This window comes from Prosopis cineraria, unplaced genomic scaffold (genome assembly GCF_029017545.1).
Source record: "Prosopis cineraria cultivar Desert tree isolate PC_DT_omini unplaced genomic scaffold, ASM2901754v1 PC1909, whole genome shotgun sequence".
NCBI classification, from domain to species: domain Eukaryota; kingdom Viridiplantae; phylum Streptophyta; class Magnoliopsida; order Fabales; family Fabaceae; genus Prosopis; species Prosopis cineraria.
The window spans coordinates 1,170-26,169 of NW_026557234.1; the positions used below are offsets into that span (position 1 = coordinate 1,170).

The following is a 25,000-nucleotide window of genomic DNA, read 5'->3' on the forward strand; positions in this document are numbered from 1 at the left end:
ATCCAATTCACTCTTGGAAATGCACAAAAAAGTTAAAAAAGGACTCTGAAATTAGTGTGAGATAACATGGAATAATGTTAATTAAATGGAGAAAAATAAAAAATAATATGAGTCGGTTGCTTGTCACGCAACGAAGATAATGTAAACAAGAGAGAATATTTAAGAACATTCACCAAATGTAAAAATCGAGCACAGTAACAGTATTGTGGTTACGCCTAGAATATTCTCAAGCTGACCCGACCACGCCATATATATAGAATTCTCATGCTTGATATGACAACACTGTGAAGATATCATAAAGAGCCATTGGATTCTCAGTCTAGATAAGTATCGCATTAGTTCTAGTATCTTATTAATTTTAAATTGGTGTAATTTTTTTCCCCTATAAGTTTTAAAAATAGTATAATATTATTATGTTTGACCAACATTCACCATTAGTTGAATAATTTTGAGGATTAAGGAAAATTTTGTCCGAAAAATTTAGAGTAATTAATATCATAAACTTTCAATTGCCACACTATTTTTAGATTATTAATATTAATATTCTTGGCCAAAAAAATAGATTATCAATATTCAATTTAAAAGAATGATTTGACAACCGATAATGGTTTGATTATAATTAAACATCACTAAGTCAAAATTTAGAATAAAAGCAATACCCACCTTTCATTTGCTTGATAGGTTTTTGTATTCTTCTAATTTAAACATTAACAATTCAATAACATTACCTCAGTTAAAAGTTTAGAATACTAACTGTTCTTTTTAAAAAAACTTTCAAAGCAACTTTTTCTTTTAGCCTTAATCAAAATTAGTTAATTAATAATTAATGTTAGTCAAAGATGACATTGTACTATTTTTAAAATTTTGGGAACATGATGCTAATGGAAAATTATGGATACGAATTACTTATAAGGGTAACTTTATCTCTTTAACCTTTTTCTATTCAATAATTTAATTTTATGAATTTGACCCTTTTATAGTACGAGTTAATGTTTTGAAACTCAAACCAAACATTAAACTTGAAAGAGCAACAAGTCGCAATCCTTATGGTTGAATACTTGAGCTGATTAGATCAGTGGTTGAATCAGTGATATAAAAATTAAATAAAAAATAATATTTATACACACAAATATATAAATAAAACATTAATTTGTCGATGAGCTTGGAATCTTGATGTCAAAGGCTAGACTCCTGAACCGTTGGAGATGGAGACAGAGGGATGTCAACACAAGCTTGCAATTTCAAAGCAAGACGCTAGAGCTAGAAGTGCGCCGTCATATCATGACTCACGAGCTTTCAATTTCAATGTTAAAGGCTAGATCACTAAAGTTGGAGGCAAAGGTTGAAGGAAAGATTAGACATTGAGTCTAGTCTGTGGAGGAGAGATCAAAGATTAGCGAAGAGAAGATAAAAAAGAATTAAAGATTAGAGAAGAGAAATCATGAATTTGAACATCTAAGCTTAAATTTCTTTTTCTTCTCCCTGTTATCCACTTTAATTTTCAGGTCAAAATTGATTCTCTTAAACCCACCTAGATCAACCCGGTCTAAATGTTCAAATGATCTAAATGATTGAACCAAATTATTTTATTGAGTGGTTGATGGTCAAACAATCCGATTTGATTCGGGTTTCAAAATATTTGTAGGAGTGGCTATATTGCAAATTGGTTAGGCTAGGAGGCGGTGAAATGGGGAGAATTACCAAAAACAAACTACTTCAACCATTTAAACTTTTTTTAATTATTTATTATCAGTACAATTAATGGAATTAAATTGTTGGATAACTGTTTACTTCTGATTTTAAATATCTTACTAGTGTTATTACACATAATTACCAATAATTATAGATTTACTTGATAATTACTAAGATGACATATTTTTAATTGACTGTTGAATCAATATGTAATTATAAATAAGAACCAATTTAATTTATTTAATTTTAAATAATAATTAAGAAATTTAACAGTGATATAAATATATATTTATATATATATATATTTTACAAAAACGTTTATTTGGTTCCACTGAATAAACCTTGAATCAGTTCTTTACCAATTCATTTTTAACAACAGTCATCACAATTTGACACAAATAAAAAAACCATCACCCAAATATGCCCATATAAAAGGGGGAAAGGGCACCCTATGCCACAGTATCTAGCTAGCAAACTTGCATTGCGTTATTAACATTAATTCATTATAACAATATAAAGCCTCTTGCATGGTTCTTTACGGCTCATTGGCAAAATAAATAATCACAAGGCTATACTGTCTGCAATTTGAAACTGAACCTATCTCTAAAACTGCCCAAGTGATCAATTTTTTCAACAGCATTCGGAGGTTCAGACTCATACATCATGACTCTCATATAATCTTGGCATAGATTGTGGAGGAACAATATGTGCAGAACGGAGCTAACTCATGAATCCCCCTCCACCCATGTTGGGTGCACCTTGCGATGATACCTGTCCCTGAGATACCAGTTGTGACCGTCCCGGACCTTGAACATACGCTGCTTGACTCATCCCTGCACCAACCATTTGCTGTTGCTGAGGAATCTGCTGCTGATGTTGCAGTTGCTGAAGTTGAGGAAGCTGCTGCTGCGGCTGCAGTTGTGAAAGCGGCTGTTGTTGCTGTTGCAGTTGCGGGAGCTGCTGCTGTTGCAGCTGGGAGAGTTGTTGCGGCTGCACCGGGGGAAGTTGTTGCTGTTGTGGTTGTTGTAGCTGAGGGAGTTGCTGTTGTTGCATGTGAGCAACCTGCTGCGGCTGCTGCTGTTGCAGCTGCGGAAGATGCTGCTGCGATTGCATCTGCTGATGCTGATGCTGCTGCTGCTGTTGCTGCATTTGTTGCTGCTGCTGGCTGGACAATTGTGGCTTAAATACCACCATGTCCTGTTGCATAGCAATTTTCAGAGAAATAGTGGAAGTATAAACAAGAAGATACCATTATTCTTTGGATTTTTTCATAAGAATTGGGTTTGTCAAGGAGATTTAGACCTTGTTTGGTACGAAGTATTGAATTTTAAAAGATTGGGAATGGGATTAGGATAAGAGTGAGAATAAAAGTTTTAAAATGCAGTTTAGTATGTCATAAGATTAAAAAATAATAACAATAAATAAGACTCAAATTTAACCCAAAAAAAAAAGTAGCTAAAAGACAACATTTCCCTCATCTTCATCATCATCATCATCATCCTTCTCTTTCCTGCCACTATCTCCACTCCACCGTCAACACCATTCAATCCAACTAAAACAACAATGACTTGAACTTGATTTTTAATGAGCTTGCATAATTATATTCAATTACTATTGAACTTGCATAACCAAATCTAGCTTCCAAATTCGAACCACATTCGTCCTCCTCAGTCACCCCTCCACTGACGTCAAGCTCACCAGATCTGGGCCGAGGAGGGAGAGGGGTTACTGTCTAGCTCACCAAATCTAAAGTTCTAGGGATGCTGATAACGAGGAGCTCACCAAATCTGATCTTCCAAGGATGCCGACGATGAGCAAGGAAATGGAAGGGGGAGCAGATGTTAGGGAGCCAGGGGCGCTGATCCTCCAGCGAGCGATGGCAACACAAGGAAAACAGATGGGGTAGAGGGCTTTCGTCTGAAAATATTCAATCTCAGGACTAATTTTCCAATACCAGTGGGATGGTGGTATTGGGTAATCCCAAATAAATGGGATTGGGATTCAATTTTTCATTACCTTGTACCAAACATAAAAAGCTGGTGCTAGCCAATCTCAGTCTTAGTCCCACCTCACCAGTCCTCATACGAAACAGGGCCTTAGTGCAGAGTTTTAGGTTGTTTTTCGACTACAGATGAAGGTAGAAGTTTAGGTTGCACAAGCACACATACCAAATATCCTACACTTCGTGAATGGGCATTCAACAATGTTCTTTCAAAATATAAAGTGCAAGTATAGTAATGTACTGCATAAATAAAGAATATTTTACATGATACAACATTTTTACAACAATAACAAATAGATAATGACCGTTCTGTATAAATAATCAAACCAAAGGTCAGTTGCCTGTTGATAGTGTCATGATTATGCTTTCATCAGAACCACGTTGGTCACATAACATGTTTGAAAATAGTTGTCTAAGCTTTATAGTTAACTCATCTCCAGGGCAAGAGAAGAGTAGCTCAACTTCTATGCTTACTACAGTGTAAATAGCATTAAATGGAAGTATCAACAACTAATTGAGAAGTACTCACACGAACTCTCACGACAGTATAATAATAAACACAACGCTGCATGTACCTTAAAATCGGCATACTTCAAAGAAACTCAGAAATTCTTTTGATATGTGAGCTAATTGATTACGGAAAAAAGTGCGGATTTCATTCATCCCTATTCCCATGAAAGAGAAGAAAATTTAATGTTCAAGAGGCTTGAGTTAAGAATTTCTCACCACAGGAAAAAGCATCCCAATCAAGCGGCAGGCTTTGTCAGAGACAGATAGTAGCAACGTCTGTGAGGGTAATCGGATAACGGCACACTGAAATGAGGAAAAAAAGAAAAGAAAAGAAAAGAAATTCAGCACCAGAATAAGCATACCAAAGCCAAGAAATATAAACGGTCCATCCAGACAGATCATATTAAGTAGATGATTATATAGCCACCTCTTATTTTTGTGGTGTTGAGTTGTAGCAGAGAATTTAAATTATAGAAGATTGGAAAGCCCCGTAAAGCCCTCTCTCTTTTCCTTTCCTCTCTTTTGCTCACTTTTTTATTTTTTAATTGATCTAGGAGGGAGATTTTATTTTAGGGTTAACGAGCAATTTTGCTTCTCACTATTCACTCAGAAACATTTGGTATTCTAAACTTTCAAGTGGTGCAATTTCCCTCTTCCACTTTTGAAAATTGTGCATATATAAAAAGGGACCTCAAAGAGGATTTAATCAATATCAATTTTCTTATAGAATACTTATTTGTAATTTTATGGGTCCTTTTTTGTAAGTTTTGAGATCCTCTTCTTGAATATTTTGGGTCAACTAACAGTCAAAGTTAATTTTTTTAATAGCAAAGTACCCAATGCACCATTTTCAAAAGTTGAACAAGAAAACTGCACCGCACGAAAATTTAGGATACTAAATGCCTAAGAGAATAGTTAAAGGGAAAAAATGCCCTTTAACCCTTTATTTTATGCCACCATCTGCACTTCTCTTCTTTTTCTAGTCAATTCTTCTACTCACTCTAAAAAGAAAAACACAGGAAATGCTGCCCGTTTGTTTTGTATGGGTCTCATAAGTATGCCCTGCCCGCGTTCTCCTAATTCAAGTTTACAATAACTATCCCTTTACATGCAAGCAAACAAAGAATACCCACAAAACAAGCTCGTAGCATGCAGGCAGCAGGCACAAAAATTACAATAGTTACAATACTTCAATGAAACAAGTAAATTATCCATTCTCATTCAGCATCTCAAAAATGGAGTTTGAAATAACACAGATAATTATACAAAGTGTGATTTACAAAATTTGAGCGACTGGTTATACACTTGTGATCCCAACTTATATCTGGCAACAAAACTTTCTAGTTCATTACCTAGACAAATTTGAAACCATTGTATTCAAGACATTGATAAACTGCAACTTTTAAACACAGATAATTAAGCATACAATTTCAGTGCATATCATAAACTCATATATAAGGTTCACTTTATCAATTGGTTATTTTTTCCCACTAATAATTAATATATGGCATGAAATTATTATGCTTACAGGACAATATGGGACATGCCATTCTTTTTAGGGGAATGCAGAACAAAGTCAAGATTAATATAAATAATTACTTTTGAAGATAACATCATGCAGACAGAGTCATAGTTCCATGTAATCTACGCTATTATATTTTTAGTGAAGTGATTTTTTTTAATCTTCAAATTTAATTAATTGGAGATCCTCGCATTATAACAGCTACATTTTATCTTCTTTCTAGAGCGAGGCTTATCGATTAATGAGATTGTTGTAGATTAGTAGAAGAAATTAAAGAAAAGGGAAACAAAAACTAAGATGCACTGATAAATTACCAGCTTCTTTTCCTGAAGCTGAGCAAGAAACCCATTCGGGTTCATAGCGCGAAAAACTAGGAAATCCGCCTTCCCAACATATTGCCTTTTGTCAAAACATTGTCATGTCAGAATATATACAGAATAATGTCTGAACACATACAGCTACACACTCTAACATAAATGAGCAAGACCCAAGCTGAGCACAAAAAGAAATTACTTGTTATTCATGTGGTCTTGAGATATAAGACGAACTATTTGCATTGTTTGCGGCCAGTTTGATGCAAGCCTGGGACCCATAAAAAGCAGTCATTAACTTTTTATAATTAATGCCCAGTTAGGCCAATAGAGGTGACAATTTAAAGCTGTGCTGATGATTTAGGCCAGGAAGACATTTAGGAAAATCCCATACTGCTTCAGCCATATCGATATAAATTTGGAGCAAATGATGTGTCATGAAAAGTTAAATATCTCATATGTCTTAAGGTAATTTACTATGAAGAAATGGGAGAAATGTCGACCCAAATAGTTACAATCACTTCCATTTGCACATAATACAGAATACTCATGCACACTTTGCCCCATTAAAAACATGTTCTTTAGATAAAGATTATATAACTCGTAAAGGTAACCCTGAAACGGATTTCATATGTCACTAGAATTATAACTAAAGTGGGATACCAGCTAAAATTAGTGTGTGTGGGGGAATATTGAGTAATTATTGTACATTATTAGTCTTTGTTAGTCTTTACTCTATTATCTTCTCTTCAGTTGTATGTATACACACTACGGTATCTCACATGAATGATACAACAACAACAACAACAACAACAAGCCTTTATCCCACTAGGTGGGGTCGGCTACATGGATTGCAAGACGCCATTGTGCTCTATCATTTATCAAGCTTTTAGGAATATTATTAATTAAGAGATCGCGTTCAACAACTTCCAAGAGTGTTCTCTTAGGCCTTCCTCTACCTCTCTTAATCGGACTCAAAGTTATATGTTTCACTCTTCTCACTGGTGCCTCCCTTGGTCTTCTTTGTACATGCCCAAACCATCTCAACCGATTTTTTACCATTTTTTCCTCAATAGGTGCCACCCTCACTTTTTCGCGTACGTGCTCATTTCGAATTTTATCTTTACGTGTATGTCCGCACATCCATCGTAACATTCTCATCTCTGCTACTTCAACTTTATGCTCTTGCTGTCCCGTTAGAGCCCAACATTCACTACTATATAACATTGCCGGTCTGATAGCAGTGCGATAAAACTTTCCTTTAAGTTTATTAGGCACCTTACGGTCGCAAATAACTCCTTTAGCTTTTCTCCAATTAAACCACCCAGCTTGAATTCTATGTAAAATATCTTCACTGATTTCGCCATCATTTTAAATAATAGCTCCCAAATATCTAAACTTTTCCACTTGAGGTATAATTTGATCTCCCAATTTTACTTCCAAATTATTGTCGAATATTCCTTTACCAAATTTACAATATAAATATTCCGTCTTACTTCTACTCAGACGAAACCCTTTCGACTCCAATGTCCTCCTCTATAACTCCAGTTTGCAATTAACCTCTTCTTTTGTCTCTGCTATAAGAAATATATCATCCGCAAAGAGCATACATTTCGGGATTTCTTCTTGAATATGTTCCGTCAAAACATTTAAAATCAAGTTGAACAAATAAGGACTCAGAGATGATCCCTGATGTAGTCCAATCTTTATAGGAAAATCCTTTGTTTGACCACTAGGCGTTCTTATACTAGTTTTTACCCCCTCATACATATCTTGTATGGCTTTAATATAAGCAATCCGTACTCCTTTTTTTTCCAACGCTTTCCAAAGCACTTCTCTTGGTATACGGTCATAAGCTTTTTTCCAAATCAATAAAAACCATGTGTAGATCTTTATCTTCACAACGATACTTTTCCATTAATCCCCTTAGTAGATAAATCGCCTCTGTAGTTGATCTACCTGGCATAAAACCAAATTGATTCTCAGAAATACTTGTCTCCAATCTCAACCTGTGCTCAATTACTTTCTCCCATAATTTCATTGTGTGGCTCATGAGTTTAATCCCTCTATAGTTAGTACAATTTTGAATATCTCCTTTATTTTTATAAATAGGAATTAATGTACTTCTCCTCCACTCATCAGGCATTTTCTTGGACCGTAAAATCACATTAAATAACTTAGTTAACCATCTCACCCCTTCTTCACCTAAACATTTCCACGCTTCGATAGATATACAATCAGGTCCGTTGGCTCTACCATTTGCCATTTTCTTAAGAGCTTCCTTTACCTCCTTATCACGTATTATTCGATAAAATGACAAATTTTGTTCTCCTTCACCAGTTACTAAATCCTCCAAGTTACTAGATGAATCCTCTCCATCATTGAAAAGTTTAGAAAAGTAAGTCTCCCATCTATTTTTAATTTCATCATCTGTAACTAAAATTCTTCCCTCTTCATCCTTAATACACCTTACCTGTTCTAGATCTCTTGATTTTCTTTCCCTACTCTTGGCAATCTTATAAATATTTTGCTCTCCTTCCTTAGTCTCAAGGTTCTTATAAAATTCTTCAAAAGCTTTAGATCGAGCTTCACCCACAGCTCTCTTAGTTTCCTTCTTAGCCATACGGTACCTCTCCCAATTTTTCTCATTGTTACACAAATGTATGGCTTTAAAACAGTTCTTCTTATACTTGATTTTGTCCTGTACACTATTATTCCACCACCAAGACTCCTTATCTCTCGGACCAGAACCTTTCGATTCTCCCAAAACTACTTTTGCAACCTCCCGTATCTTTTTAGCCATATCGTCCCATATGATGTTAGCACTTCCCTAGGATTCCCAAATTCCTTTATCCAAATGATTTCGCTTGAAAATATCTTGCTTCTCACCTTTTAATTGCCACCACCTAATCATACGCCAATGAAAAATCAAGAAGAGTTTGTCCTTCATTGTTTAGCTCTCCAAAACCAAAACCACCATGTACCCTCGCATACTGACCAGCTTCCCTCCCAACATGCCCATTAAAGTCTCCTCCAATAAAAATCTTTTCACTCTGTGGTATATGTCGAATTAACCCCTCCAGATCCTCCCAAAATAATTCCTTAAGACTAGCTTCTGTCCCGACTTGCGGCGCATAAGCGCTAACAATATTAACAGTCTCACGTCCAATTATCATTTTTAAGGAAATAATTCTGTCTTCAATTCTGCTAACTTCTACAACGTTCTTCTTCCACTCCTTATCTATAATGATGCCTACTCCATTGCGTGCACTTACTTTTCCTGTATACCAAAGTTTGAAACCTTGAATATCCTTAGCTTCTTCTCCACGCCATTTTGTTTCTTGCAGGCAAAGGATATTGATTTTCCTTTGAATCATAACCCCTACAACCTCTACAGATTTACAATTTAATGTCCCAACATTCCAAGTACCAAATCTAATTTTGCTCTTATGGACTGACTTCTTTAGCCGCGTGCGTCCAGAATGACGCAGTAGCCCTTGCTCATTTAACACTACATCCGGGTGCCGATGCAACGGCTCTAACTCACTTATCACTGTACTCGAGCATGCAGCGCGTTACTTACGGGCAACGACCTAGCATTAACATTATAACGTCTATTGTCCATGTTCATGATAGATTCAACAAAATTTTACATTGGCTGTTGATGGCCTAACACAACCCTCCTCCTTTACCCGGGCTTGGGACCGGCTATAAACATAGGCGGAGTTGGTATCTCACATGAATGATAAGAGAAAATATTTTTCTTTTCTAAAATCTACATGGTATAGGAGCCTAGTTTCGCTCAAGACTTGTAAGCCCGTTATTTCACACAATTTGAAGTCTAAAATGGGACTGACTAGCTATAATAGGGACTCGTATGCACCACACCATTTGAAACTCAAAAACCGGACTGGACCTAATTGGAAGCACAGGAACTTGGTGTTTGGGGCATGTTTGATATGAGAAGCTTGTGGACTCACATTTGAAGAGGAGGTTGTTAGTTTATCCAAATATGAGTGAACTTAAGCGGATATGGTAAATCTCACATCAGATAAAGTTGGACCCAATAACTAATATAAAATAAAAAGAAAGGACACGTTAACTTGAGCCTATTAAGATGTGGTGTCCTTTCATAACTCTTACTCATTTCTCCTCTCACCTTGTTTTCGAGCTCTATTGTTTTCTCTTCAATTGTATATAATTATACATATGTATGTATACACTATCACATCCCACATGAATGATAAGTGAAAATATTTTCTTCTCTAAAATCCACATTGAGTAGTAGGGGCTCTTGTCACTTGAGCAAGCGGTTAGGAGTTCAAATCTCATTCCTTGTATACGTTACAATTTAGTTAGAAGAGATCTTCCATTTTCCCTCAAGACTTCAAAAGAGATAATCTCTATTATTCATAGAGTCTACTCCTTATACTTGTTAAGGATAAAAAAACTCAAGTGAGGAGGTTAGAAGTTTGACCTTTTCTATTCTAAGTCCCAAAATCAAAAACTCTAGGAATTTATTGATTTTCGTGGATCAGTAGAATAAAAACTCAAAAGTTAGCTTCTCAAAATGCTTGTTAATAATAGTTACCCTGTTTTTGGCCCCAAAAAAAAAATTAATGGTTACCCACTACCAAAAGCATGGTTCGAGGGAAATCATCATCTAGTAACTCAAACTTTTTGAAAAACCAAGTAAGCCATCAAGGCAGCAGGAATCAGTAATTTCTTTAATGCAAAATCAACTTAATGACCCATAAAGAAAAGAATATTGGATTGACAGTTTTAGAAAGTCTAACCACTGAAAATGATCCCTAGACTTCATGAAGAAAGAATAAATAAAGGGAAAATAGTGATGAAGGACTGCTGGAGAAATTTTATATCAATCAATGACTAGTTGTTATCAAAACCTGAATGGAAAAAATCCCTAATGGATTGTTATTAATTTAAAATAAATTGTAAAAATCTGAATGGAAACTTATTGATAGAAGACTAACTCAAATCGACAAGTATCCATTAAATTTTTGACAATAAGTAATCCTTCATTGATATAAATTTCCTTCAACAGTCCTTAATTGATATTTTTTCAAGAATAAAACTTCCTGAACTTACGATTCAGAAGCTGAAAAACTCCGATAACCCTGCCATGAAGAAAGTATTCATAAAATTAATGCGCGCCACAGAATTACAGGAATTACCACTATTAGGAATGAAACTGAAAATGAACAAGATTATTGCAATGGTCAAGTAAGGAGATCTAAGATAAAATGAATAGAGAAGTCAGATAGATAATTATCAAGTTTTGGGATCATACCTCTAGTGTGGTGATAATTACGGGCTGTCCTTGTCTTTGCCCAGATAAACGCCCCTGCATGAATTGCATCAATTAAGAATATAAAACTTATGCAAAAGCATGCAAGAATAACAATGAGAAATTTTCATGACTTATGCTTTGGGGCAATTCCTACTTATCATTTGATGATTTACTATTATTTATGGTTACAGCCACTGGACAACATAGAATTGATTTATAGAATTTTAGAAAATAAAGAGATAATTTCAATGAGATTAAAGCAGAATTGTAAGGGCATATTAGATTTAATGAACCACAATAGAATAAACCAAGGTTTCAAAAACCAAACCAAACTGACTAATTCAACTAATCGGATCTTGAACCAGCTCTGAGTCTAGTTCACTGAAACCTCAAACAAGCAAGTCAAAGACCACATAACCCGATCAAAACCCAGAATGACGAGTTGAACTGAGCCAATTTTAAAAAAAAAAAACGCTTGCATTAAAAGACAAAAAGACTAAGTTGGGTCTTGTGCAAAAATGTTTGGCCTATTGAAGCTCACAAGAGCTTCCATTGCACACTACTCCTTGCCTGATTGCCTCTCATTGCTTCCTTTCATATAGTACCCTGTCCCTTCCATCTTTCATCCCCCCACGATGTGTGATTCACTTCTTACCATAGCACGCTCCTTCAGTCCTTGTTTGGCCACAACTTCTTTTTCCATTTTCATCTCATCTTTGGTGATTTTTTTGTCAATATTCATGACTTTTTTATTGATAATGGAAACATCTATTTCATATTTGCTCTTCATAGTATTTATCTATATTTTTTCTTGATCAAAATATTTTAAATTTCAGTTTAAACTGGCCTACAAAAAAAGCCTGATGATCATAGCTTGAAAGAACATAAAACATTTTAGTTTTTCTCTCCAATATAAATTTCTTTTTTAATTGATCTTTGATTAGTTTTTTTATTGTTCATAAAAATTTCCTCAATATGTAGACAAAAACTTCATATTTGTATTTTAAATTATTTATCTCTATTTTTTTAAATAAAAAGTATAATATTTTAGTTTCTATTTGCCTTTAAAATGTTTGTAAATGACCATCCTATGTCTATATTTATACTTATAATCATCCATTGCAATACAAAAGTAAAAATATGTTAATTTATGATCAATCGGCTCGACTAGTGAACCCGTGAACCATTATCTCGACCAATTCAATGATTGGTTCAATTTTTAAAACCTTGGTATAAACACAAGGTAATAAGAATTTTCAGCAATATTTTTCCTCACCTCTTAGCAATGATATTGTCCATTTCATAATGTCAACCATCCATAATTTATCAAAGAATAAGGTAGTACAAGTTATGACCATTGCATTACATGGGGTAAATAAAAATTGAACGTGGTGGCAAAGCAAAAAAGGTATAATGCAACCTACAATACAGACATTTATGATATGTAGAAATAGTGATAATCATAATCTAACACAATGTAGGCAAGAAGTGAAGACGCAGCAGAGGATTTAGAAAGGCCATCCATCTAAGATACATAAACTGAATTTATCAACATCCAATATTCACTTCAAGTTAAACATACTAACGGAAAAACAAAGACATGATCCAACAAAATGGGGAATTGACAAAACTGTGGTCTACCTTAGTGAACCATAACAGAAAAGGCAACCATTGCAACTAAAATGAAAATTGCAGTTTGCAATAACAGCCTTGATTTTTCTAAATTGAACACTTAATTTCATATCAAATTTCATATCAAATAACAGTTTCGAATTAGATGGCAAAAAATGATTAGCAGTAATACTTCAAAAACATACTCCAATCATGCTATAACTCAAGTTTAAGCCTTATAAGGCATAAGTGACAAATTATTCTTATCAAATATAAAGAAACTGATGAAAAATGCATGATGCTCAACTGATGCTGGACAAAATTCATTATAGAGAAAATGGTAGGATTTCATATTCCATGCCAATTAGTCTAACATATTCTCAAGTAAGGAAAAAGGAAAATGCATGAAAGTAAAAGCTTAAGAGGCAGAATTACAAGGATTAAAAAGGGATCAAGACAAACCTCCCAAACCTTCACATATTTTGATTGTGTAGATTGCATACCACCTGAGGTCTGTTGCTGTAAAGGCATATTGACTGCTGCATTATTCACAACAAGTGGTTGCATCCCCGGTTGTACTTGCTGAGACATTCCAGGAGTAGGAATCATTGTACCAGTGCCAGAAGAGACAACTGATGGACCAAGGCCACTCATCACATTTTGGTTCGTGTTAACTCCCATCTGTGCTCCTGCAATGTTTCCTTGGCTCATGGCTAACCCTGGCTGACCCATACTAACAGTACCTTGCAGATTTCCCAATGGTTGTGAAATCCCAATATTTGAATTTCCAGACATATTTGATGTGGCTGAAGTTAATGAACCAAGACCTGAGTTTGCTCCAACCTGCACGGGACCAGTAAGAGATCCAGAACTAGTTATTGAATTTATGCCTGACTGTCCGGATGAAAATACATTTTGAGCTGCTGGTACAGAAGATGCCATTCCACTGGATATCATGTTTGACATGTGCATAGCCACGGGAGTTGGACCCATTGACTGAAGTCCCATTGAGGTTCCTCCACTTAGGACCTGTCGTGCTTGAGAAAGATTGTTAAGAATGTTGACATTTGCTTGAGCAGGACCCACTGGACGCAGGGCCTGTGACACTGGCATCATGGGCTTTACATCCTGTGTATTTTCATTACTTGGCATAATATCTTGAGAAGCAGAAGATGGAGATGAAGTCTGCAAGCCTGGGACAGCTTGACTAGGAGCACGTGGAACTGATGACATATGAGGAAAAGTAGGTCCTGATACCATGGAAGTAACAGGAACGGGCTCCTGAAGAGATGTGACAAATTCAGGATCATTTCGAGATTTAAATTTAAAAAAAAAAATCAGTGCTAAATTTTAATAATGATTTGATACAGGGATATTGAGGATCTTACCACTTTTATAGTAGCAGGGGCCATATTCCCAGCAGGAATTGGTTGCCGGTTTGCGATAGATCCATTAACTAAAAAAATTCATAGAAAAAGCAGACAGATTAATAGATCTTACAACAAATATTACAACATGTAAAAGAAGAAATATGGTAAAATCAGAATTATCAGAATTTAATTGAATTAATTGCATGGGGTTGTAAATATCTGGCTCTATATTTTTTTTTTATTTTCCCTAATTGTGTATATCCTCTGTATCATGCTTTCCCCCTTTTATATCATAGGGGATGCTCTGTATGTATTGTAATATTGTGCCAACAACAACAACAAAGCCTTATCCCACTAGGAAGAGTTAGCTACAATGATCGCATGATGTAATTGAGCTTTGTCTGAAATCAATTCTTCTCATAAGCCATTAATAGAGAGATTTTGATTAATGACTTCTTAAAGTGTCCTTTTTGATCTCCCTCTATCTCTCTTCTTAGGGCTAGAGCTTATTTGCTTGCACCTCCTTACTAATGCCTCTACTACATTCTTTTCACATGACCAAACCATCTTAAATAATTTTCTACCATTCTCCTCTATTGTAATGTTGTGAGATCAATAAAAATCATCTTGATGGAGACTTGGTAGTATGAGATACCAAGTCTCACATTGAGTAGTATGCGATGCTTAATGGGATATTTAAGTGGGTTAGTTCTCAATGATTTTTAGGGTAAGATTCCCCATCCCACTTAGATACCCATCACATCTTCAATGCAATGATTCACATGGGATTACAGCATGAGTTAGAAATGAAAGACAATGAGCCTCAAACTAGTATGGAGTTGAACTTAGGTGAGGAAGTTACACACTTTGAAATGATTTCTAGCCTCAATGGCTCCTCCATGTCCAACTTGTGCCAAGTTAAAGCTCGAAGGTCCCATGTCAATGACTTCTAACCTCAAAAGGCCAACGGTTATGAAAAATCCAGAGAAGCTGAATGGCAAAAGTTACTGTGAGCTAGCCCAGGCAATAAAACTTGTTAAAGGTTGTTGAAAGGTCAAATATCTCGCCAGCGAAACACCCTTGTCAGACGCATTGAATACTCAGGCCTTATAACGACGATAGAAGACTGAAAACTCAATGGGGCTTGTCTTGGCTGATAAATGATATGAGCCTAACAATAAACAGTGTCCTATTTCTCCCAAGTAGACATGAAATATAGGACATTGTTCACAACTCCTGTTTTCAAGTCCTTCATATAGATAATGGCATAAAATACTTGAACAACACCTTAATAGAGTCGACAAATTCTACCCAAAAGTCCTTGAGAGAAAGAATAGACATATTCCGGAGATTTTCAAGGCATTAGCAATGTTCTTAAATTTTAGTGGGGCAATGCTATCCTAAATGCTACCAATCTTAGCCATTGAATGCCTAGCAAAACCCCATCCTTCAAGACCCCTCTCTAAGTTCTCCACACCAATTATCCCACATTTTAACTTGAGAATAAACTTCCTTTAAAATTTTTTGAGTGCCTTGTATATGTTCACATTCATCACAATGGAAAACTTAATCCTAAAGCTGTCAAATGTGTGTTCCTTGGTTCTTCTGCATCTCAAAAAGGGTACAAGTGTTATATGACCCTATTAAAAAGAGTGTGTTAGTTGTGATGTCACATTTAATGATGAAACCCATTTTACCCTCAGTCTTCAATTTGAGGGAGAGTTGGAGTGAATTTCAACCCATGGAAGAAAGAGCTTTACCAAATTCCTCACTACCCTTGGGTGCCACGTCTAAGAGTAGTATCAATCCTAAGAGTAGCACCATGGTAGAAAATATTCCCATCCCAAAAACTGAAGTGAATCCTAACACAAGAGGAGACACCGATGCAAATAACACAAATGGGAAGGACTTGACTATCTAAGTACGGATGAAGAAACCAAGTAGTAAACCAATGCTAGATCTTGACCTGCAAAGTGAAGATAATTAAAAAAAGAAGAAGAAGAAGAAGAGCAAGGTAATCCTGATGATTCCAAACCTATAATTGAAGTTGATAATCTTGATCTTCCCATTGCTCTTTATATCCTACAAATAAATTTGCATCTTACAAAACCCTTTCACCTCAATATTACGCCTTCACCATTGATCTTGATAGAATAAAGATGCTGTATGATATTGAGGATCTTACAATTCCTAAGTTGAGAAAAGCTATTTGAAAAAGATGAAAGGCCTAAAAAAGAATGGCATATGGGAAGAAGTAGATCTTCCTCAAGGAAAGAGATGGTAAAATATAACTTGGATAGTACCAATACAAGGCAAGACTAGTACCATGCAACAAGCTCCCCCATACTAGAGACGCTACAAATACCAAGTCCTTGCTGAAACTAAAGCTTCCAACATCATCTTCACATAATTCCCAACCATATCCTATGCTCTGATAACAGTAAGAAAAGGAAGCATATAAGTAGGCTCAACAATACATCTTAACCCAAAACCTTAATGCTCAATGTTATGAGTCCACTTACACTTGACATATCCTAACAAATCTTGTTGTCCTTAGCAGCCAATCTAGATTGGCCTCTTCATTAGCTTGATGTTAAGAATGTCTTCCGAAATGATAATTTAAAGGAAGAAGTATTAATGACATTTCCTCCTAATTTTAACAACGGAAGGAGATCCTAGGTCTATAGGATGAAAAATCATCTTCTTTGATGCAAAGACACATAAGAAATAAGCAACTTAATTAGTGACCTTCCAATCTCAATTCATATAACTTAAGGAAATGATCCTAGAAACACGAATGAAGATCTCCAACGGAAAATAAAGACAATATGTTATCGTAGTATATGCCATGGCATTAAACCTTCCTAAAAAACCTAGGCACTGCAGTCAATTCATGTCTTTTTATACTGTCCTTTCACCCCAAAACCATTCACATCAATAAAAGAAGCTGTAGTGCAAAATCGTATATTTGAGATCTAACATGGTATGATGTGTTCAATTGATGCCAAAGGATTATACAAGTGTCAAGCAAGCAAGTCTATTGATTTACACATAACTAGCATTTATAACTATCTTTGACAAACGATGCATCTGCTAAGCTTATAATCAACCTTGTGGCGTAGAAGTAGGTACTGTCACGGTAACTGGTGCAACAGGGCCTGCATCCACCTTCACAGGACTTTGATTTGAAGGTAGAGTTGTGATTCCAGAACGACTCAAAGCAGAACAGGCTTCCCTGAAACTTTCAGATATTAAAACAAGAAAATGGGCGTTTTTTGTATCAACAGGTGGACCTGCTGCACAGCTGTTTCGCTTCCCCTACATTGCCAAAGGGATGTAGTCAACACCTTGAAGAGCTCAAAAGCTAATTTCATTTGCATGCTAAATTTAAAAATAAACATTAAAAGGAGGGAGAATAGCAAATAGTTCACTAAATATGCTCTACTTTTGCTTTACAAAGGTGAGCATCAACTTTACTAAGTTATCAGATCATGCTTGTGGTATGAGTGGTTTATATTAGACAAAGTATCTGATATCTCGTCCTTTGAAAATAAAATACATAATTCTTTTGTTAAAAGAGTCATAACCCATCCTTACCGCATTGTAAATGACTTTAACTTTGGGGAGCTGCTTTGGACAGATAACAGATAGAGAAACAGAACACTGCATGCAAAAGATTACATTCCAGAGATAAGGGAACAATGAAGGAGACAGACAACCAAATTTAAAAAAAAAAAAAGGAAAAAAAAAAGGAATACCTGAGGAAATGCTTTAGCAACAGCTTCAGCATCATGTAGACGATTCCCTGTATTTGATTCTATGGTTTCACCTTGATCTAAATTCTGCAGTCGTGGTACATAAACTGGTGTCGGCAAAGGGTAGGGATTACTTGCTGCAACAAGAATGCAGTGCTTTTGCAAGTCCACGTTCTGTTGACTTTGCCTTCCATTTTGAGAAGTGGGGAACATCTGAGAATTTGAACATTTTGTCATGAATAAGATTCCAAGTTTTCAAAAAGAAACCCTTGACAATTTTAAATAACGCATTTCAATGTATTAATTATTATAGAAGACTTGTGTGCAAGACTACAAAGTGAAAAGCAACCCTAACAATTAAATTTAGGCACTCTTTACATGCAGTAAAGGTCATTCAAAACAGGTGTATGTTGTTAGTTAAATGAATAGTCACACACAAAGCTGCATCAACCAAATACATAATAGGACTAGTTTTAGCACAAATTCCAATATGAAGTAGTTTCAAGACATTATTGAATATTTAATATTTAGGTTACTAAATAATTAATTCACAAGTGATTTGAGATTTGACAGATGATGAGGAATGAGATATTTCCTAGTGTTTTGCTTTACCAATAAGAAGATAGGTCCTAACTAATCACTAAGGAAGCTGAAGCACCAAAGTAGAGCTCAAACTCTAATCTTCTGTTCTCTCTTGTGCTTTGTTTTGGTGGGCCTGTGATTGGAGCAGATGAAAAAATGCTAAGACACAACCACTATAGAGCAGCTCTTCAACTTCATCAAAGGAGGACTTGATAATTTGAGAACAAAGTTTCCTAGCCCAACTGAATCCAATCCATTTTATTTCCATGGATGTGCAAGCATACATGAAAAGATAAAATCCAAAATGAGTACATACGAGAAAAAGTGAACGTGGCATCTATTGAGCAGAAAATGGTAGAAAATCATTTGAGTGTGGAAGGCACCAATTAGGCGAATGGAATGGATAATCTTGAATGCTGTAAAGAGAAGAAAAGGAAAATAAAAAATAACACTTATTTAAGTTACTGAATAAAACCTCTTAGTTAACATTATTCTCAAAAGCTTGGTTGATGATACAGCACAATAGTATCGTGGAATCCATCTCACCGACCCCACCTAGTGAGATCAGGCTTGTTATTGTTGTTGTTGTTGTTCAGTCAATCCAGGTTGACCATGAATTTTGGCCATGGAAAAGGAGCCCAAGAAGGAAATTGGACTTGTTTCCAAGGCCCATCTGGCCCATACACACCCTACATTCAACAATAAATTTTTCTCAATTCCTATCTTTTCTCCTCAACTTTTGCTCTCCCTATAGTTCTCATCACCATAAAATTTGATGCCAATCAGCAGGCCTTTTTGAAGGATTCAAAAAGTCAATTTTATTACTTTCAAGTTTTATAGGTTTCCAACATTCCATGCTGTATAATTCTCATCTTATCTGTCAGACATGCTTCTGCATTTTCTCCAAAAATCTAAAGTCTTTTAGTTGTCTCACAGATTCAAGGTTTTGATGTCAAATTAAGCAGTTGAATCCACCTCAATCAGAATTAGAAACGATAATTTAGTTTTCAAATGTAGTGCAAGTTTTATAGAGCCAAACTCCTAAGAAAAATTTGCTACAGAACTATTGAAGCAATACAACATTTCAAGAATTGTGCCAGAAACAAATGTAACATTTAAAGCACTAAACTCAAGGACTGCAGCCACTAGTAATTAAGTGTTTTGAATGAGAAATTGAGAGCCTATAGCTTAAATAACAAGTTCAGCTAGCATGCATGCATCAACTTTATCAAGCATAAGTGTTAGTTTTATCAAGAGACTAGAAAGCTTGCTTGTCAGGATTTCTCTTAATTTGGTATGCTTTTAAGACTCTTCTAGCATTTGCAACAAGTTATACCTTCTCTTCCTACAATACCTTCTTATTTCATCAACAATAAATAAATTATCCTATCTCTTTCTTTCTAACACCAAGTCCTAGCAGCCTTAAACTCTGCAACCTCAAGAAGTTATTCACTTTATTCAAACCCAGGAAACCAAAAGAATGACTGGGAAGTGGCAAGACATGAAAAAGCCCAATCCCCATCAAAATACCTTTCAAAAAGAAAAAAAAAAACACACACACACACACATGCATGCATGTAAGCGTGTATGCACAAGCTGGAGTTCTACACAGTGCCCCTATATCAATCCCCACATTGAATCTGGCCTTGTCCAAGATCCTCTAAATGTCAATATACGTTTCTCCCTTACGTTAGAATATTCCATTCAAAGTAAGCAAATTCGGGATGCTGGCATTAAGAAATGGTAGAGCCTTATGGAGATGGAAATACTCTTAAAGTCAACTGAAACTTGAAAGGAGAACATGACTCAGAAAAAAGAAAGAGGAAACTAACGTATTATACCATGATAGCTTCAGAGAGCCCTTCTGCAATTGCAGCATCATCAAAACCACCGCCAACAAAGGACAGAGCTGAAAGCCATTTGCAGAATGTATCAGGGTCACTTGTCCAGCCAGTCCGTTGCGCAACAATACCTGCATTCAACGATGCCAAATCAAGTAAATATACTCCATATATTAGTCAATTGCATACAGATTTTCTGGCGTAAGAGAGCAGAATTCAGACTTCACAATATTCAAGAGATTATATTGTTGAAAATTAGTAAGTAGCGAAATTTTGTCCAATTCCTTGCTCTACTTCAAAACTAACAGACGATTGTTAATATATTCTATATTTAAAATTATACTCAATTCATCGAAAGAAATCACACTCATCTAATTCCCTTGTCAAAAAAATCATTTTAAAGTGCAAGGGATGGGTAACAAAGGAATATTTGAAGAGAAATAGTAACTGGTAGAATCATAGAATGTATTTACACATGCGCTTAAAAGAATAGACTCACTTTACCAAAACAACAGAAAAAAAAAAAAAAGAATAGACTCACAATCATGCATCAACATCTGAAGTCCTAATAACTCAACAGTAATGCAGTCTAAACAAGAGAAGATTTTAACAACACCATTAAAAGATTATGCAAGACTGTACCAGAATAACATCCACGAGTACTAAAGGTAACTAATGCAAACTCAACGTTGGAAGTCGAAGGCTTCTGCATAAAAAAGGGAAAGGAGAATTTAATAGACAAGCAAACCAAAATACATCTATTGTCAGGCTAGAAAACATATCACATCCACTAAGATAGCAAAAGCTAGAAACTAATGTACTCTACTTCACTCGTTATTGAGGGACTAGGCTTTTTCCACACTTCTCATGCTAATAGCATTTGTGGGACTTCACCTAATAGCTTAAACGTTCAGGATGGATTAGTCTTCCTATACAGCAACCAGAGCAAATTTCCTTAATACTTCTTTCTTTCGTTTTTAATAGCTACTTTCTTTCTTTTTTACAAAAAGGAAAATCAGCATCAGAGGTACAAGAGAAGATATAGCATTAGCGGCCAGAAGATATCAAGAAAAAATTAGAGAAAGAAAGCCGGGGGTGGGGGTGGAGACTCCACTACATAGAAAAGCTTTTTCAGTCTCTGTGCAAATCAAAATTATAATTCATTTGAAACACAAACACTCATTCACAGAGCACTAAAACAAGGCTGTAAACAAAACTTTATCCCACAATATTAGGAAAGGCAAGGAGATATCCTTGAAGATATGAGCAGCCCTTGCCTATAATAGTAATAATTTCAACCAAAAACACATTAAAATCTTGCAAGCTTCCAACACCGAATAAATCCTTTGAATCAGTTACACAACTTTCTTCTACCCAGGTAATTGGGTCAAAATAAGACAACAATAGCTTCAAGCCAGAGTTTAGGACTTAAAGACAGCATAAAATAAGATCACATAAACAATATTCAAGCAGTTGATTAGTTGAAACTATCCAATAGATTATCAAGACCAAATCATGCATATCTCCAAACTGACCAGTGCTGAAGCCTTGTTAGTTTAGTAGAGCTTTAGCATCAAGCAAAAATAACAATTATAATATTGGCAATGAAAGAATCTACTGGCCAGTGCATAAAATCAGGAAGAACCAACAACATAATAAACAAATATTTGTCCCTCAATGCCAATAAGAAGACAGCATTTTACTTTACCATCCGTGAATAAAAGTACACTAGATTAAATAAAAGAGCTAATAAAAAGTGAGCAAGGTCACATTAGACACTAATACAGTCCTCTCATCTTTTCCCTAGATAGTACTATTTTCATTTGAGTGAAATCATGCATACCTGCCCAGTTGTGTCATTTCCACCGAAAGACCTGTATGAACACCATAAGATGTTAAAAATAGTGACTAACAAACTGTAAAGTGAGGTAGTTATAGAGAGTTAAGTTATTTATCTAAGCTAACACGGGAAGGACTTAACATATGAGGACTGCTAGATGTAGGTTTACCTTACCTCACATGTAAAAGGAATCAATTGATAATTATCAGTAGGCACTAGATAGAACAACTAGGGGTGGTAAAGGGTGAAATTAACAACTACTTTCAATATATTTCTTGATAATCCTTTTGCGAGCATATCTGCCAATTGATCACCAAAAGGTATGTAGGGAGTACAGATTAGGTCACTTTCCAACTTCTCTTTGATAAAGTGTCAATCAATTTCAACATGCTTGGTCCTATCATGCTATACAGGATTATGAGCAATGTTGATAGCTGACTTGTTGTCACAATAAAGTCTCATTGGACCTTACCATTTGATTCTCAAATCTAATAAAATTATCTTCACCCACAACAACTCACAAATTCCAAGTGCCATAGCTCTAAACTCAGCTTCAACACTAGATCTAAATACTACATCCTACTTCTTACTCCTCCGAGTAATGAGATTTGAGCCAAGAAACATACAATATCCTAATGTAGACCTTCTAGAATCCATATCCCCTCCATGATCTACATCTGTGTATGCTACAAGAGTCAATTTTTCCTTCTCTTGAACAGAATGCCTTTCCCCGGAGTGCCCTTCAAATACTCAAGTATGCGATAAATTGCTTGTAGATGAGATTCTTTAAGATCATGCATAAATTGACTTGCCACAATCACAACGTAAGCAATGCCTGGCATAGTGTGAGCTAGATAAATCAATTTCCCAACAAGTCTTTGATAGGATTCCTTACTGACAGAAGGCTCTGGAGAAAGAGGTTTGTTGGGCTCATGACTTTTTTTCGGTTTGCCAGGACGTCTTCCTTCCTTATAAAATCTGTGATTCTGTTCAATTGGAGCGTCCATAGGTCTGCACCCCATTTTTCTTGTTTCAATGAGAAGGTCAAGAATATATTTATGTTGGGATATGAAGATGCCATGCTTAAAATGCACCACTTCAATGCCTAAGAAATATTTCAACCTCCCTAAATCTTTCATTTGAAATTCTTTCATCAATTAACTTCACAGAGACTGAATCCCTTACAAATCACTCCCTGTTACAATAACATCATCAATATAAACAAGTAAAATTGTTACTCCCCTTGAAGAAGCATGTTTGATGAATAAAGTGTGATTGCCTTGACTCTGTTTGAACCCCATGCCAACCATGGCCTTTGAAAACCTGCCAAACCATGCCCTAAGTGATTTTTCAAGCCATACAAAGCCTTTTTTAGCTTGCAAACAATACCAGGAGGAAGATGAGAACCAAACCTAGGAGTCTCCATATAAATCTCTTCTTTTAAGTCACCATGTAAGAATGCATTCCTCACACCAAATTGCAACAATTCCAAATCATAGAGAGCTGCTAAAGATAATAAAATACAAAAATATTCATTTTCGCAACAGGAGCAAAATTTTCTCGATAGTCAACCCCATATGTTTGAGTATATCCTTTGGCAACAAGTCGAACCTTTTATTTGTCTAAAGAACCATCAGAATTATATTTGAGAGTGAAGACCCACTTACACCCAACAAGCCTGTTTCCCTTCGGTAATGGAACAAGAGCCCCATGTATTGTTGTTCTCAAGTGCGTCCATCTCAACCTTCGTTACCTTAACCCAATTATCATCTATTAATTCCTCAAATACAGATTGCGGTATTGAGATGGGATGAAGACTGGTAAGGAAGCTTTGTGACTACAAGACAATTTTTCATAGGAAAGAAATGAAGATATTAGGTATAAGGATTTTTTAGTACAACTGCAGGCCTCCTTTCTCAGAGTAATAGGTAGATCCGAATCAAGCCACTCTAAATTATTTTCATATGCATCCTGACTATCAGAAACATCATGAGAACTTGAAGGAATTTTAGTGTTTTCAGGAAGATCAGGAGTTACCGCACAATTTTCATGCACGGGTTTAGAAGTTTGAGCAAGAGTTGTTTCAGATGATTGAACTTGTGTAAGTTTGATATTCTCTTCTCTTCTTCCGAGTGAAAACCTATAGTGGACGACTAAATTTAGGTGATGGTACTTCCAAGGTCTCACTAGGTGGTAAGAAATTAAGAAATTCGTTGCCAAGGGGATCATGACTCTAGTCCTTATTAAGAAGGCTCTCTCTTTCAAGAGGGGTTGAAATAAGAATCAAATTCAAAAAAGTGACATCATCAGACACAGAAAACTTCCTAGAAAAAGGATGATAACACTTACACCCTTTTTGAGTAAAGAAATACCTAACCAACACACACATTTAAGAGCTCTAGGGTCAAGTTTAATCCTTTGTTGAGAATGCAAATGAACAAAGACCACACATCCGGATATTCTAGGTATAAGTCCACTTGGTGCATTAAAATTAGGGAAAAATGGGTAAGAACATCAATAGGACTTTTTGAACCAAGGACCGAGGTTGGAAGTCTGTTAATCATGTGGGTAACAGTTAAAACAAGCTTCTCCCAATATTGCTTAGGCACATTGTTTGAAAAAATAAGGCTCTAATTACATTAAGAAGACGACT

General features: G+C 35.6%; 1 protein-coding gene across 2 annotated transcripts; it reads right to left on the bottom strand.

Moving 5' to 3' along the window:
• Nucleotides 1-2,156: 2,156 nt before the first annotated feature.
• LOC129301129 (mediator of RNA polymerase II transcription subunit 25-like) lies at nucleotides 2,157-24,411 on the bottom strand. 2 transcript variants are annotated; one of them, XM_054939698.1, is made up of 15 exons: nucleotides 24,385-24,411; nucleotides 22,351-22,381; nucleotides 21,150-21,213; nucleotides 20,508-20,638; nucleotides 18,088-18,297; nucleotides 17,927-17,992; nucleotides 17,440-17,647; nucleotides 14,348-14,415; nucleotides 13,422-14,240; nucleotides 11,349-11,402; nucleotides 11,147-11,175; nucleotides 6,240-6,308; nucleotides 6,041-6,125; nucleotides 4,421-4,507; nucleotides 2,157-2,889 (listed from the first exon to the last, which is right to left on the bottom strand). In XM_054939698.1, exons 1-15 carry the CDS (start codon nucleotides 24,396-24,398, stop codon nucleotides 2,413-2,415), a joined length of 2,412 nt encoding a protein of 803 aa, XP_054795673.1. In that variant the 5' UTR covers nucleotides 24,399-24,411; the 3' UTR covers nucleotides 2,157-2,412. The 2 variants fall into 2 exon arrangements, with proteins under 2 accessions (XP_054795673.1, XP_054795674.1); XM_054939699.1 differs by lacking the exons at nucleotides 20,508-20,638; nucleotides 21,150-21,213; nucleotides 22,351-22,381; nucleotides 24,385-24,411 and adding an exon at nucleotides 18,697-18,871.
• Nucleotides 24,412-25,000: the final 589 nt, after the last annotated feature.

Bases quoted from the DNA above. Each gene is read 5' to 3' on its own strand.
- LOC129301129 (XM_054939698.1), bottom strand. The intron at 21,214-22,350 runs GTATGCATGATT...TTTTTTATGCAG, and splicing joins GAAATGACACAACTGGGCAG to AAGCCTTCGACTTCCAACGT. The intron at 6,126-6,239 runs GTAATTTCTTTT...TTTTGACAAAAG, and splicing joins CAAGACCACATGAATAACAA to GCAATATGTTGGGAAGGCGG.